General features: G+C 42.6%; 2 protein-coding genes across 4 annotated transcripts; one reads left to right on the top strand and one right to left on the bottom strand.

The window, feature by feature from the left end:
• Window positions 1-2,946: 2,946 nt before the first annotated feature.
• On the bottom strand, window positions 2,947-5,209 carry LOC125523463 (pentatricopeptide repeat-containing protein ELI1, chloroplastic). The gene has a single exon (XM_048688501.2). It carries the CDS (start codon window positions 5,197-5,199, stop codon window positions 3,616-3,618), a length of 1,584 nt encoding a protein of 527 aa, XP_048544458.2. The 5' UTR covers window positions 5,200-5,209; the 3' UTR covers window positions 2,947-3,615.
• A 104-nt stretch (window positions 5,210-5,313) lies between these two features.
• LOC125523441 (acylamino-acid-releasing enzyme 1) lies at window positions 5,314-14,202 on the top strand. Of its 3 annotated transcripts, none has more exons than XM_048688477.1 (18): window positions 5,314-5,487; window positions 6,054-6,229; window positions 6,327-6,639; window positions 6,742-6,963; window positions 7,052-7,276; window positions 7,611-7,685; window positions 9,812-9,950; window positions 10,048-10,199; window positions 10,286-10,368; window positions 10,454-10,575; window positions 10,684-10,762; window positions 11,520-11,688; window positions 12,058-12,118; window positions 12,224-12,346; window positions 13,053-13,250; window positions 13,405-13,473; window positions 13,757-13,833; window positions 13,918-14,202. In XM_048688477.1, exons 1-18 carry the CDS (start codon window positions 5,336-5,338, stop codon window positions 13,982-13,984), a joined length of 2,502 nt encoding a protein of 833 aa, XP_048544434.1. In that variant the 5' UTR covers window positions 5,314-5,335; the 3' UTR covers window positions 13,985-14,202. The 3 variants fall into 3 exon arrangements, with proteins under 3 accessions (XP_048544434.1, XP_048544441.1, XP_048544447.1); XM_048688484.2 differs by having other exon boundaries at window positions 5,344-5,529; XM_048688490.2 differs by having other exon boundaries at window positions 5,346-5,529; window positions 6,018-6,229.
• Window positions 14,203-14,207: the final 5 nt, after the last annotated feature.

The following is a 14,207-nucleotide window of genomic DNA, read 5'->3' as shown; positions in this document are numbered from 1 at the left end:
AATGTATGCAGGTGCTCTAGGTGACTTCGAAGTTTTTTTTTTGAAATTTTGTTATATTATACCCTGCAAAAAAGAAGAAAACAAATCAGGCAAAAAAGCTGATTTTTGCATTTATTTTACCTTTTTGTATCTCTCACAAACAAATACAGATTTTGATAAAAAAATCACATGGATATATTCACTTCTATGTGTTCATGTACAAAAAATGTCCGGAGTTTTTTAGCTGTAGAAATCCGTTTATTTGACTTTCAGAAAAAGAGCACAATGTGTCGGTGCTTCAAAATTACATTTTGCATTGCAACGCAATATATAAAGTTGACCTAGTCTATATCTACTAGCCACAGTATAGCCTGGTGGACAGCCTGTGCGTGAAACACAATATGTCAATTTGTGAGGCTTTTATATGTGATTAAATAGGGGTTTTCTAAAAAAAATCTCATGTCTGGGTGGGCCACCGGCATGTGGGCACGCCACGCAGGCTGGACATACGTCTGGATACGAATGAAGGCACCGTATTTGCATAGTCAGATAAGTTCAAGCACCAGTTTCATGTATTTTACAACTTTAAGCACTAAACTGATCGCGCAAGACAAGTTGAGGCACCTTCACCGTATTTAACTAAATGAATAAATCTTGCTACTTGTTCTTGATTACAGCTTAATTATATCAAAGCTCCTGCTTAATTATACAACCTTACTTATATCTGTTCGGTGTTTCTCTGCTATGAAATTCCTGCTTAATTCCTGCTGCCCTTGATTTGACTTTTATTACTACTTGTTATTGTTTCTTTGGCAAGCGTGCGTCATCCTGCAATTGACCGGTTATTTATATTATTTTTCTTGGAGGCGCGTCTAAATGTGTGCCCTATTGCTATCCACAAGAAGCACCAAGACAAGGCGATAACGTACAAAGGCAACCACCAAAACATTTTGATGGCATTAAACACTTTTTAACTAACAAATACTTTTAAAAATTCTATAAAGAATTTTCAAAATGTTACCAATATTATTTTTAAATGCATGCACATTTTTTTCTTTGTATGAAACATTTTCTCTATATTATTCGGAAAAACAATTACATTGTAGAAATATTAAAAAAATCATGTAACATTTCTGAAATGCTTGAACATTTTGTAGAGGTCACCAACTTTTTTAGAAGTTACAAGAACAAATATTTTGCGCAACTTTAACATTTTTTCAAAGACGTGATTAACAATTTTTTAAAATTTTAATTAATTAATTTTTACAGTAAATGTATTTTAATAAAATATTAAATAAAACCAACAGAATAAATAAATGAAGTAAAGCAAATTGGGGTGGCCCAATACAGTAGTTCCTTCGGCGAGTAGCTACCCGGTTTGCTTAAAGCGAGACATAGCCGTGCAAGACCTCCTAATCAGCGCTTCCGGTGCCAAATCAACGCATAACGCTAAAACGGTCATCGCGCAAGTTGTGGCCCATTTGTGGCTGGCTTGCTCACTCTTAGGGTGGACATGTCCTTTCGCTTGCTCGCTGACTGCCCAAACGTGCGTGCGCTCGCTTTGTTTTGTTTTGCTCGCCTTTCTTTTTCATATTGCTCTGTTATAAAGAAGAGAAATATTTACTGGTTTTCAAATTAAAAAACATCTACAAATTAAAAAAGGGTTCACTAATTTGAAAAGGTTCACCAATTTGCAAAAGATTACGAATATAACAAGATTATTAATCTGAAAAATCATCGAATTGAAATAAGTTTGCAATTTTGAATTGTTTTTACGAAATTTAAAGAAAGTTCATGAATTTAACATATGTTTTTATTTTTAAAAGTACTATTAAAAGAAGTAAAACAAAGCAAATGAAAAACAAAAAATAGGAATGAAAACAAAATATGAAAATGACCATAAGCTTCCCAAAATCATTCCGAAGAAACAAATCAAAACTCAATTAGAAAAAATTTAAAAGAAGAAGAAAAAGCCTAAAAATAAAAAGTAAAATAGAAACCGACCAACAAAACCAAAGTAAAAATAGAGGGAAACCAGCCAAAACAACCTCAGGGAATTTTATTCAAATTCGTTGGGAGTAGCTAAAAAGGGCCGACCCATTTAATTCACTGTACAGTAACGTTGGAAGTGGGCGTGCACTATCTACCGAAACCCACGTTTTTTTTAGGAAGTAATCGGCGCTAGAAGAGTAAATAGATAATGGCAGGCCGCGCCCATTATGTATCGCCTGAACTGATTCCTAATAAGTCTCGCCTACAGTACGACGCTATTTGGCCGGCCCAATACTATAGCTGCGCGCTAGTTGTTCTTTCTGTGACTTTTTATCGGTATTTTCACTGTTTTGCATCGGCGTTCTTTTCCTTTTCTTTATTTCTTCATTTCTTTCTTTGTCTTTCACATTGTAATTTTTTTCGTATATATAACATTTTTCATACATGTTTAAACTTTTTCAAATACATGATCAACATTTTCTCAAATATATGTTTTGGTGTCTACTTTTCTTCATACACATGTTACATTTTCTGTGTATATCTAAATCTTCTATATATATGAAACATTGTTTCTGTATTATGTGAATATTTTTTAAATGCATGATTAACATTTTGTTTCCAACACATGCTTTGAACATTGTCTTCAAATATGTGTTAATTGTTTTTCCAAACACACATTGAAACATTTTTTAGTGATTGAAATATATTTTCAAACCATGCTAGCAATTTTTGCGTTGTACAATTTCTTTTTAAATGTCACAAACATATTTGTTGAATTGCGTGAACATTTTTTTAATGTAACTTACATTTTGTTAATGGTACGAAACATTTTATTAAAATTACATGAACATTCTTTTACATTGTATAAATATTTTCTAAAATGCCACATAGATTAGTTTACACGCATAAACATTTTTAAATGTGACAAATATTATTCTGAAAGCTATCAACATTATTTAAAAAATCACGAACAGACGAGGGGGCGCAGAGGGCAAATTGCATAGGCGCACACGCGCCACATCACGATTGGACAAAATATCTGACTGTTTGATAGATGACAATATGCTAGCTGCCAGCAATGCAAAGAATCCATATAATTCGTCAGTATCCACTAGACAGTATTATTTTTTCCATCAACAAACTTTTCCGGTTCATAGCAAATAATTCCTGCGACTAGGATTGTGGCGCCCTCTCCATCTCGATAACCATGACACACTAAGTCATGAGTGTGCGTCGCGATATACAGTTAGGTTGTGTTTGGTTTGATGACAGGGATGATTGGTTGGCGATATCCACTGACAATACCACGGCTTGGCTGATGCAACAACATTGGTGCAAGAATGTAGGATATTCAACTCCGCTTCCAGGCTTCCAGCTCAGGCATTCTTAGCTTACCAACGGGATTCTGAATTGAAGTGCACAATGGCCACAACAGCTTCAACATTTACTCGGTGCTGGCAGCTTATTAACTTCATGAGTTCTTCGCATTATGACCAACTGATTTTTTTTTCTTAGGCCCTCCTCTGTATGCTGGCTCACAAAGGAAAGAGCTCAGCACCACCATACTGAAAGGCTCAATAAATCATTAAATTTTCACCCTTAGCTCCACCTGCAAAAAATCCCAGCACAAGAGCTTTGCGTGCCTCAACCTGTATGTGACTGCGCCTCAACACACTCCAGCACAGTACAAATCTCAGCATGCAGAGGATGCTGGCTGCCACCGGCCACAAACTCATGCACCTCACCGTCAAGCTCGACCGAGCTGCACCCTGGAGTTTTCTTCATCCGCAGGCTGTTCATTTCCCTCCTCTCCCTGGCGAGGCCGCTCCAGTTCTGGGCTTTTGCGTACATGCTGGACATCATCACCCTTGCCCAAGGGTCATCCGGATCCAACCTGGTAACTTCCGCCGCCGCAATCTCGCCAAGCTCCAAGCTGCCATGGACTTTGCATGCGCTCAGGAAGGCTCCCCATATCACCATGTTAGGTTTCATTGGCATTGTCTTTATCATCCTATATGCCTCTGCCAATCGCCCGACGCGGCCGAGAAGATCGACCATGCAGCCATAGTGTTCAATCTTGGGTGTGATTCCATATTTCTCCTGCATGGAGTAGAAGTAGTCAAGGCCTTGGTCCACTAGCCCTCCATGTGCACACGCATTCAGGACCCCGACGAGAGTAACATCATCAGGGCGCATACCACCATCTTGCATCATGTGAAACATCCGCAAGGCATCAGCGGCACGACCATGCATCGCTAGTCCACAAATCACTGTTGTCCATGAGTAGAGGTCCCTCTTCCCAGGTGCCTTCTCAAACACCTGCAAGGCCGTGTCAATGCTTCCACATTTGGCGTACATGTCTATCAAGCATCTATCCAGTGTGCCATTGTGATTCATCCGATTCTTGTCAATATACGCATGGACCCAAATCCCAGTCTCCAAACACCCTGCAGCTCCACAGGCACCAAGGACAGTGGACATTGTAGGCCCATTCGGGTGCACCGGGCATGAGGACGGAGACACCATCTGGCGGAACAAGCCTAGCGCCTCCCTGCACCGGCCGACCAGGCAATACCCTGCTATCACCGTGTTCCACGACACCACATCCCTCCTCGGCATGGCAAGAAAGAGCTGGTACGCAGCCTCCACATGTCTATTCCTGACATACTGATGCACCATGGCGTTCCAGGCGACGGCACTCTTCGCCGGCATGTCGTCGAACACCCTCCTGGAGACCGCGAGCTCCCCGTGCTCCCCGTAGACTCTCACAAGCTGGGTAGAGACGAACATGTCCGGCTCGATGCCGCTGACGACGATGAAAGCATGGACCATCCTTCCCGCGGCCAGCGTGCGAGAGTGGCACGCGGCCAGCACGACGGCCAGGGCAACGTTGTCCGGGGCGAGACCGTCCGCGAGCATGCCCCGGAACACCCGGAGGGCCTGGGCCGGCTGCCCGGACGCCGCGTGCGCCCGCGCCATGGCGGTGCGCGCGACGAGGCCCTGGTCGGGCATTTCATCGAACAGAGCCCGCGCGTGGGCCGGGCGGCCGAGCGCGGCGTAGGCCGTGAGCAGGGCCGTGGGGAGGTGCGCCCCGGCGTGGAGGAGCCCCGGCTTGAGGAGGAGGCAGTGGATGGCGGCGGCCGACAGGAGCGCCCCCGGCGCCGCCGGCGAGAGCGACTTGATGAGGCGGAGGAGCGAGCTGGAGGACAGGGCAAGCGGGTGCATCATCTGACTGACTGGGCCCACGGCGCGCGAGCCCCGTAACCGTAACTTACCGTAACACGTTGAGGCCTTGAGGGGGCAAATCGTAAATGATGAAACACACCGGGGTGTAATCGGATAAACAAAATAGCAGCCAGACGATATGCCAAATCCAACCACTACAATGCTGGTCGCCGTAGTATCCTCGGGAATCCGCGGCTCCTACTCCTCCTGCCCCGTCGCCACCGCCGCGAATCTATTCCGCTGTGCCTCCTCATCTGCTCGTGCTCGTGCTCCGGCCTGTTTGCGGCGCAGGTGACTCCCAGAATCTTCTTTCGGGAGGGGGGTCAGGGTGAGGTGCGTTCTTGGATTTTTGTTCTTCTTCTTGTGCTGTCTTGGATGCACTTCAGAAGGATGCGTTCTTGGATTGCTACTGTCTGTTTGCAGTCTGATGTACATATAGATAGTTCTTGTTTCTGTTGATACCCATGATTCTGTCAAACTATAGGGGCACCGCAGTCCTCAACTTGCTCCAGTTAGTGTTAATTCTTGTGTAGATCTTTGCCTCCGGTTCAGAAACAAAATATGCTAGTACTGTATATTATTAGAATTAGAACAGAAGCAATAGGGTCCTGAACCAATGAATCCTTTTGGCCGATAAAAAGCAAGACCTGCCTGCGAGTTCGATTTTTTTGTTTTTGTTTTTGACTGACAGTCCATGCCTTGGACATGAACTGTGCATGTAGTAGAGATGCTAATTTTTTGAGTTGACTGATAGTGACCCACTCAGGATCTCAGTCTGCCTCATCGTCTTATTCCTATTCGGTTCACTTTGGGTTCTGCAGCCAGTTCCATCTGGTTTAATCGCTTTCACTACACAGCTACAGCAAGACATCTTGGCGTTCAAAAGCCATGGCTTCTGCCCATCCCTCGCAAGGATTGCCTTCAGGGATGGACCCTTCTATGGTGGATGAGTACGCTTCCCAGTCCAAGCTGTTGCAAGAATTTGTCAAGATACCCAGCATTGGCAAGGCTTGGGTCTTCACTTCCAAAGATGGTATGGACGGTTACTGTTGTATGTATATCCACTTATCTTATCCACTTCTTGTCAAATTCAAATTTCTCACTCTTCTTTTTGGTTGTTTAATTTTAAGAAAACGCATCCAGGGCAATGGTTTCTGTTAGCCAGTCGGATCTTTTGGCCAACAAAAAGAGGAGTTTCCTTCTAAATACTCACATCTCAAAAGGTTCCTCAAAGTCGGCGAGTTTCCAGTGGTCTCCCTTCCCGGTTGAAATGAGCGGGGTGTCAGCAGTCGTTCCATCACCGTCCGGAGAAAAGCTTCTGCTAGTACGGAATGCTGAGGATGATGACTCCCCTACAAAATTAGAGATTTGGGGGCCCTGTCAGTTGGAGAACGAAATACATGTTGCACGATCTGTTCATGGGTCGCTGTACGCTGATGGATGGTAAATTTCATCTTTCTTTTGTTTTTCCTTTTTGCGACATCGTGCATTTCTTCATTTTGCTTTTGTAACTCTGATATGCGCTTTGCATTGCTATGAATGTAGGTTTGAAGGGATTTCATGGAACCAGGAAGAGACCCTTATAGCTTATGTTGCTGAGGAGCCTCCCCAACCAAAGCCAGAGTTCAATGATTCAGGTTACAGGAAGGAAGGTTCATCTCAAAAGGACTACAGGAGCTGGAAGGGACAAGGGGATACAGAAGATAACTGGGGAGAAACCTATAGTAACAAAAGGATACCTGCTTTGTTCGTCGCTAACATCACTAGGTATGCTTCTGGCTGACGTGAAAATATAAATTCGAGAAAGTTTACAATATACTGTATTGTGGTGTTCTGAGGAAACTTTCCGCTGCAGTGGTGAAGTACGAGCATTGAAGGGTATACCTAGATCATTAAGTGCTGGCCAGGTGATTTGGGCTCCATCATCTTCATATAGTTTGGTTTTTGTGGCATGGTCAGATGATAATGGTTTCCAAGAGACACCAAGGAAACTTGGCATCAAATACTGCTATAACAGACCTTGTGCTCTGTATGCTGCTGCTGATCCTTTCAAGGAAGAAGCTGACAAACCATCAATTGAGTGAGCATATCTGTCCTTGGTAACATTAATTATTCATTTTTCTGTTCTTACCCGTTGCCAGATGCACATTTTTTATACATTTGAAGAATTCATGTTGATTTTTGATGTTTTTTATTTCCTATTTTACCTTAAAGACTTGCATCAAATATATGTTGAAAGATCTTTTCTGTACAAGATAACAAGACTGGTCACATATTTTTTTACTTCCTCATCATCCTAGTTGTAGGAAAGACTATGCTATATGCAGCATGGCTCTCTAAGCACAGATCATTTTTTCATTTTTCCATAGAAAGGTTATTTTATTTTCTGATTACCTGTTTCTATTTTGTAACAGCTCCAATAAGGGTGATACTGCAGCTCTGGTCAAGTTAACAGCAGACTTGAGTAGTGCTTTTTTCCCACGGTTCAGGTAGGATGACTTCCATTGTTCAATGGTGTTAATTTATGTCACAAGGATCAACTAGATGTATTGGAAGTAACAACAGATCCACTGCTGCATATTTTAAATTTTGCTAGATTTTCCTCTTTATTTTCTCTTTTGCGTTAAGATTCTTTAGGCCAGCATTTTTTGATCATCGGTGTTAGTACATAACATGGATAAACACCGTGTAAAGGAGAACCGAATGACAATGGCTGGGGGGGGGGCAATATTTTTTCGAAAAAATGCAAAAGCCTTGTGTTTCAGTTCACGGATAGAAAGAAGAGTTTGAACTAGCCCGTAGAGGGGCACACCCAGTGAGGGGCACACCCAGTGATACAACACAACGCACTAAAAAGTAGTCGCCGCCTCTGCCGGTAGCAACGCCGCAAAGACCCCTCGCGCCTGCCATCACCCAATCCCTGGCTTTCGCCCCGATCGCCTCGACGAGGCTAGCTTGGCTGAGACGGGCGTCGCCGAAGATGATCGTGTTGCGATGCTTCCATATGCATCATGCCACTAGCATGATCCAGAGGACGCGCCCTTCCGGCAAAGGTCTGGATGGAGAGGCAAGTTTCCTGCTACCAGTCCACGAAGTCATCCCACGTGACGGCTGAACAAGCCATCGATCGTGTCCAGGACTCATGCCACACCGTGTGTGGAAGGGAGCAGCCTGTGAGGAGATGTGCCACTGCCATCGTCTCTTCCGACTGGTCACATAATACTCTACAAGGTGTATGCTGCAGGCCTCGATGCGCTGGTCGGTCGGCAGTCCAACAACGGTCTTGTGAAAATTAAGCCACACAAAAAACTTAATCCCTGGGGGAGCCCATGACTTCCAGTTTTGCTTCCAAGCGCTCGAGCTGACTGCTCTCTAGAAGAGAGCGTCGTAGTAGCTCTTGGAAGTGTCCATCCAGGGTCTGGCGCCACTGGAGGACATCCGGCGAGGTGGGAAGCTGCAGGCCTGTGCACCATCCGGCAGACATGGATGTACTGTCATAAGACCGGCAGACTTGAGGCCTCCCTAATGTCCGAGATCCAATGGGGATCTGTCAGGGCGTCTAACCTCCGCCGCTTCCTAGTGCACCCTGAGACCAGAAGCAGTAGCTCAGGCACAAACCCAGAAATGGCATGACCGTCAATCCATTGATCCTCCCAGAATAAGGCAGATGCTCCGTCGCCAACTGCCATCTTGGTGGATGCGGCAGACAAATCGCGCTCATCCCAGGAAAATTGCAGGTCCAGAGGATGGAGGGGTCGGTGTGCATCGTCCAAAACCATCGGATCCTGAGGCTCATCGCCACCCTGGCAAGGACCGGAACAACCAAACCCCCAAGCGGAGGGGCCTGCATACCCTGACCCAATTGACGTGGTAGTGGCTTCTCTTCGCGGGCGCTATGCCCGCCCAAAGGAAGCCCCTCAGGATTTTATCCATCTTCTTCTGGGTTCTCTTGTTCAAGCTTAGTGTTAGTAGCAAGAGCACAGCTAACACTGATTTGGGGCTCCGTTTTAGGGACTGATTCCCCCAGCAATCATCGATTTCAAGTTCCAACTAATTAAGATAGAATCAGGACTGAAAAAGATCATATCCCTAATAATAAAATCGCTAAGAAAACTCCAGCAACCTGTCGGGTTGTGGTTACCGGCCTCCTGTATATGTGGTTTTGATGGCCCATAACCGGACGCACGTCTACTGCCATGCTGCCACCCAACATGTGCATGACATATGGTTAGAAATTACACTGATAACACTATGTCACTCCTTTTCCCAATGCAAGCCACACCAATAGATGGACCATGCACATTAGTGAGTGTATGTGATTGTCTTTTAATGAGTTGTAATGGGACTTGCCTGTCACTATTCAAACAACAATAAATCCCTGTTTGGTGTAATTTTAATTTGAAAATACATAATATGGCCATGCCAAATCAACATCATCAACATTTCCTTGTTGCTGTAGAACCTGGCCTCAGTAGTATGAATCTTTGTGCACCGCAAACAGTTTTTGTTGATTATTATTATTTATTATTATGCAAGAATGGTTATGTCAAGTTTCTGATGCATTTACGCTATCAATACATTGTAATGCTTAATAATGAGAGCTTTTATTGCACAGCCCGGATGGGAAGTATCTTGTGTTCATCTCAGCAAAGAGTGCTGTGGATAGTGGAGCACACAATGCCACAAATTCAATGCATAAAATTGACTGGCCTACCGACGGCAAACTAGAGGGGAGCCTCAGTGTTTCTGATGTGGTATAATGATGCCGTTCCATTTCCTTAAGTATATACCTTTGCATAAGAAGTGCTGGATGTCCAATATCAAATGCTTAATACATTAGTTATTATTTAGGTACCCACTGTAATGAGCCCTCAAGATGGGTGTTTCCCTGGGATGTACTGCTCTGGCTTACTTCGGTTTCCATGGCTTTCTGATGGACGGACTATGATTTTATCTTCTGCTTGGGGAAGCAAGGAAGTAATACTTTCTATCAACGTTGCGAGGTAACTACACACATCTACCTGTTCTATTGTTAAACTCATTGGCTAACTCGTTTATTTGTCCGTGAATTCACTGTGTCCCTCCACAGCGGCGAAGTCTCAAGAGTTAGTCCGCAGGATTCAGATTATTCCTGGAACGTTCTCGCACTTGACAATAATAACATTCTTGCAGGTAACCCTAAATTCCTACGGTTTTAAAGCAGACTTCATATTTCCATCAGCTAAATTTCCATATTTATGTGCCTTCTTCCTTCCAGTTTCCAGCAGCCTTGTAACGCTGCCTCAAATGTACTATGGATTTGAAGATTCTCACACAGACAAGCCTTGCCAGTGGGACTGGCAGGAAATTCCATCTCCATTTCCGAAGCCATCTGATAAGGTTTAACTTAAACACAATATTTTCAGTCCATCCTTTGCCACTACTCCTGAATTCTCACAGAAGATTTGATGGCGCAAACTACACATTTCTATGATGTATATTTCACAGGTCAGCTCATTGTTAGCCGATCATAAGTTCAGTGTAATCAAAATCCCAGTCAGCAATCCTTCTGATAAACTTCCAGATGGTATGCAACAACTTCAACACCACATATGCCTTTTACTGCTCACCAATTTTACAGAAAACTGCTATAATTTTATTATCTTTTTGTAACTTCGTATGAAGTTAATACTCTTCTGTTTATTTCTTTCTGTAGTGATTCTCTTTTTACTGCAATGAGTAGAATGCTATATACATATATATCGTGATTTGTGTGTGTGCCATGACATAACTGTGTTGTATTAAATAAATGATTCACTGGAATGCTTGATCGAAGAGAAGATTGTAAAGTTCATGATAGTCCAACTTCTATTTTGGTTATCTGCTGGGCTCATAATAGGCAATTTCTAAGAAATCCTTTATCGAGATTGCTACCACTACTTTTAAAATGCCTTGATATTTTCTCCTTCAAAACCTTCACTGGACTAGTATGCATGAATGCCATTCTTATTCACCCAGCATTTCACTTTACAATTCGATCAAACACTTAACTGTATATGTTGGACTAGTAAGCTCTAATTGTTTCAGTCGGAAAAACTCCACTTTCAACCCTGAACTCTGAAAATGCAACCTTGAACTATTGAAACAGTCCACTTTTCACCCTCAAGTGGTTTCACAAGTGATTTCGGCAGACATGCATTCCACCTCACTGCCATGTTAACAAATTTCAATTGTTTTTATTCATTTTGACCACCATTTCTTCCGTTCGTAGTAATTTGTTGTCAACACTGAGTTCTCTCTGCTTGCCTTCTCTCACTTGATAATGTTATATTTTCTCTATTCAGGCGCTAATCTCCCCTTTGAGGCTATTTTTGTGTCTGGCAAGGATTCAGCAAGTAGTCCAACGATTGTTGTTCTTCATGGTGGCCCTCACTCAGTCTACCCATCAAGCTATTCGAGATCCTTGGCCTTTCTATATGCACAGGGATATAACCTGCTTGTTGTAAATTACAGGTGAGCCTTGAAATTACGAGTATATCTTGTAAATGATTTGTCATGAACCATGTTTCATCATGGGGTATCCGTCAAGCGGGAGATCATATGGTGATGCTTTGGGCTAGAACAGCTCTAGGGGAAGGAGATCAACGGCCGAAGGAGGAATGTATGGTGATGCTTAGGGGACTAGAGATTTGTTATTCCATCTCTTAATCCAAAGAGATGGCAGTGCCATGCTTATAAGGCACGCTTCTAGTTAATCCAACTACGAACATATGCACGCATGCTGCTAACTCCTTTTGAGTTCCATGGTTCTGTATTTTGAATGTTAACTAGTTTTGCATCACACTAACACGGAATATCTGCACACACTACTCTGTTGCTTAGGGGCTCGTTGGGGTTTGGAGAAGAAGCATTGCAATCTCTTCCTGGAAATATTGGTTCTCAGGTGCTACTAATTTACTTCCATGTTTAAGATAATTTTCCTTAGATGTCAAAATTATCATGACCGATCTGTGATCTTATGTGCAATTGGTTAAATGCTCATGAACAGGATGTGAATGATGTATTGACAGCTTTGGACTTTGTCAAAAAGAGAGGACTAATAGATGCATCTAGAGTAGCTGTAGTTGGAGGTTCACATGGAGGTTTCTTGACAACACATTTGATCGGCCAGGTTTTTCTGACTGCCTTCTTTCTTCTTAATTATTTCTCTAGGCGCTTGCTTCTTTTATCGGTCTTTTTGTGCTTACTTTGTTTGCTCACAGTTTATATTCTCAACGGAATTTACCATGCAATTCAACGTCTGTCAGTTGGATAATCAGATTTCATTAGCAAATTGAATTCTGATGAATATCAATATTCAGCAAACTGAAGCTACAGCCTTTCTTTCCTCTTACACTTGAGTTGTGGTGATTTAACCAATTCTAGCCTATTTTTGCTTCAAGTACTAAAGAATAGTCCATACAGAAATGCCCTTGTTCTCCTTTTAACGTATTGACATTTTCTTGTTGAAATCTACAAGTTGAGACTTGAGAAAATACAATAGCTTTGTGTCTTGATGCGTCGATAAAAAAGAGTTTTAGTTACAAGGCCCGGGCTACGCTATTACAACATGCTCAACACACATGGCTAAGGTGCTGAGGCAGGATAACCCACAGGCTCTGACGCCTGGCCAATCCCTACAATTTGAGTTTGGATGTTAGCGTAGATCATTTCACTGCCAAAACCTACAGGAAACTAGTATTGGCGTACTGCCTTTGGGAACTCGGTCCAGAACTTAAAAAGCTCAAGGCACATAGAGTTCATATATCACATGATGTTAGTCATTATCTTTTATGATCTAGAATATTGTTGACTTGGGTACATTTCTTGGAATGCAGGCTCCAGAAACATTTGTTGCTGCAGCTGCCAGAAATCCAGTGTGTAACTTACAATTGATGGTCGGTACCACTGATATCCCTGATTGGTGCTTTCTGGAGGTTTATGGAAAAGAAGGGAAAAACTGCTTTACAGAGTCTCCTTTAGCAGACACTCTTACAAAGTTTTACCAGAAATCACCGATATCACACATTTCCAAGGTAAATAATTAGTCGGTTTCACATTCGTATGAAAATCATTTCTGAAATCTTTGCTTGAGGAAAAGGTTCAGGTTTATGTGTGCAAAGGAAGAGACTGCCAGGACACTTTTATCAGAAACCAATTGCTTGACAATATATATTATCACATCTGCAGGTTAAGACACCAACACTCTTTCTTCTCGGAGCAAAAGATCTCCGTGTTCCTGTTTCTAATGGCCTACAGGTACATCCATGTGCAACTGTGTACTTTTCAAAGTACACATGATTATGTAGATCCTATTCTGTTTAATAGATTCGGCAAGCTTTGCGCTTTCATAAAAAAAACAGGGTACATGAGGCTGCTTTCAAGCCCTTGTATAATAGAATTAGTTCCACTACTTTTGTGTGTGTTTGGACAGCTCAGATCATTTTCATGAAAGAAACCCCATGACCATCATCGTTGAGCTGTTCATGCTGCACAGCTCAATTCAATTTATACTTAACAACGGTTGTTGCAACATTTTCAGTATGCAAGGGCTTTGAAGGAGAGGGGAGTCGACACCAAAATTATTGTCTTCCCAGAAGATATTCATGGACTTGACAAGTTTGTCCAAACTTAAATTTACTTGCTACGATTACTATGCATGTGTCCAAACATTTCACTAAATCAAATTTTCTTTCTTTTCAGACCACAGTCCGACTTTGAGAGCTTCCTCAACATAGGGGTTTGGTTCAAGAAGTACATGAGCAAATAAGCATTGGGCTTCTTAAACACCATGATCTCCTTGTATTTTTCATTCTGGTGGATAAATGGTTGTAATTTAGGTCACAGGAACCTGTGCCATGAAAATAGTGTTCGACTGGCAGCTCTTGTAAATAATATCTTGTGTGAACTTGTGGTGCTACTTTAATGGTACTGGTATGGATTAGAACTTGTGATTCCAAAAAGAAAGCTGATGCATTTTAGAGCTCACTGGG

Source organism: Triticum urartu, chromosome 1A, assembly GCF_056163025.1.
Source record: "Triticum urartu cultivar PI428250 chromosome 1A, HENAU_Tu73, whole genome shotgun sequence".
NCBI lineage: Eukaryota > Viridiplantae > Streptophyta > Magnoliopsida > Poales > Poaceae > Triticum > Triticum urartu.
Note: the sequence above shows the minus strand (reverse complement) of the source record. Positions and strands in the feature narration are given on the sequence as shown.

Bases quoted from the DNA above. Each gene is read 5' to 3' on its own strand.
- LOC125523441 (XM_048688477.1), top strand. From the start codon at position 5,336: ATGCCAAATCCAACCACTACAATGCTGGTCGCCGTAGTATCCTCGGGA. The intron at 10,576-10,683 runs GTTTAACTTAAA...TATATTTCACAG, and splicing joins TTCCGAAGCCATCTGATAAG to GTCAGCTCATTGTTAGCCGA. The intron at 13,834-13,917 runs GTTTGTCCAAAC...CTTTCTTTTCAG, and splicing joins GATATTCATGGACTTGACAA to ACCACAGTCCGACTTTGAGA.
- LOC125523463 (XM_048688501.2), bottom strand. From the start codon at position 5,199: ATGATGCACCCGCTTGCCCTGTCCTCCAGCTCGCTCCTCCGCCTCATC.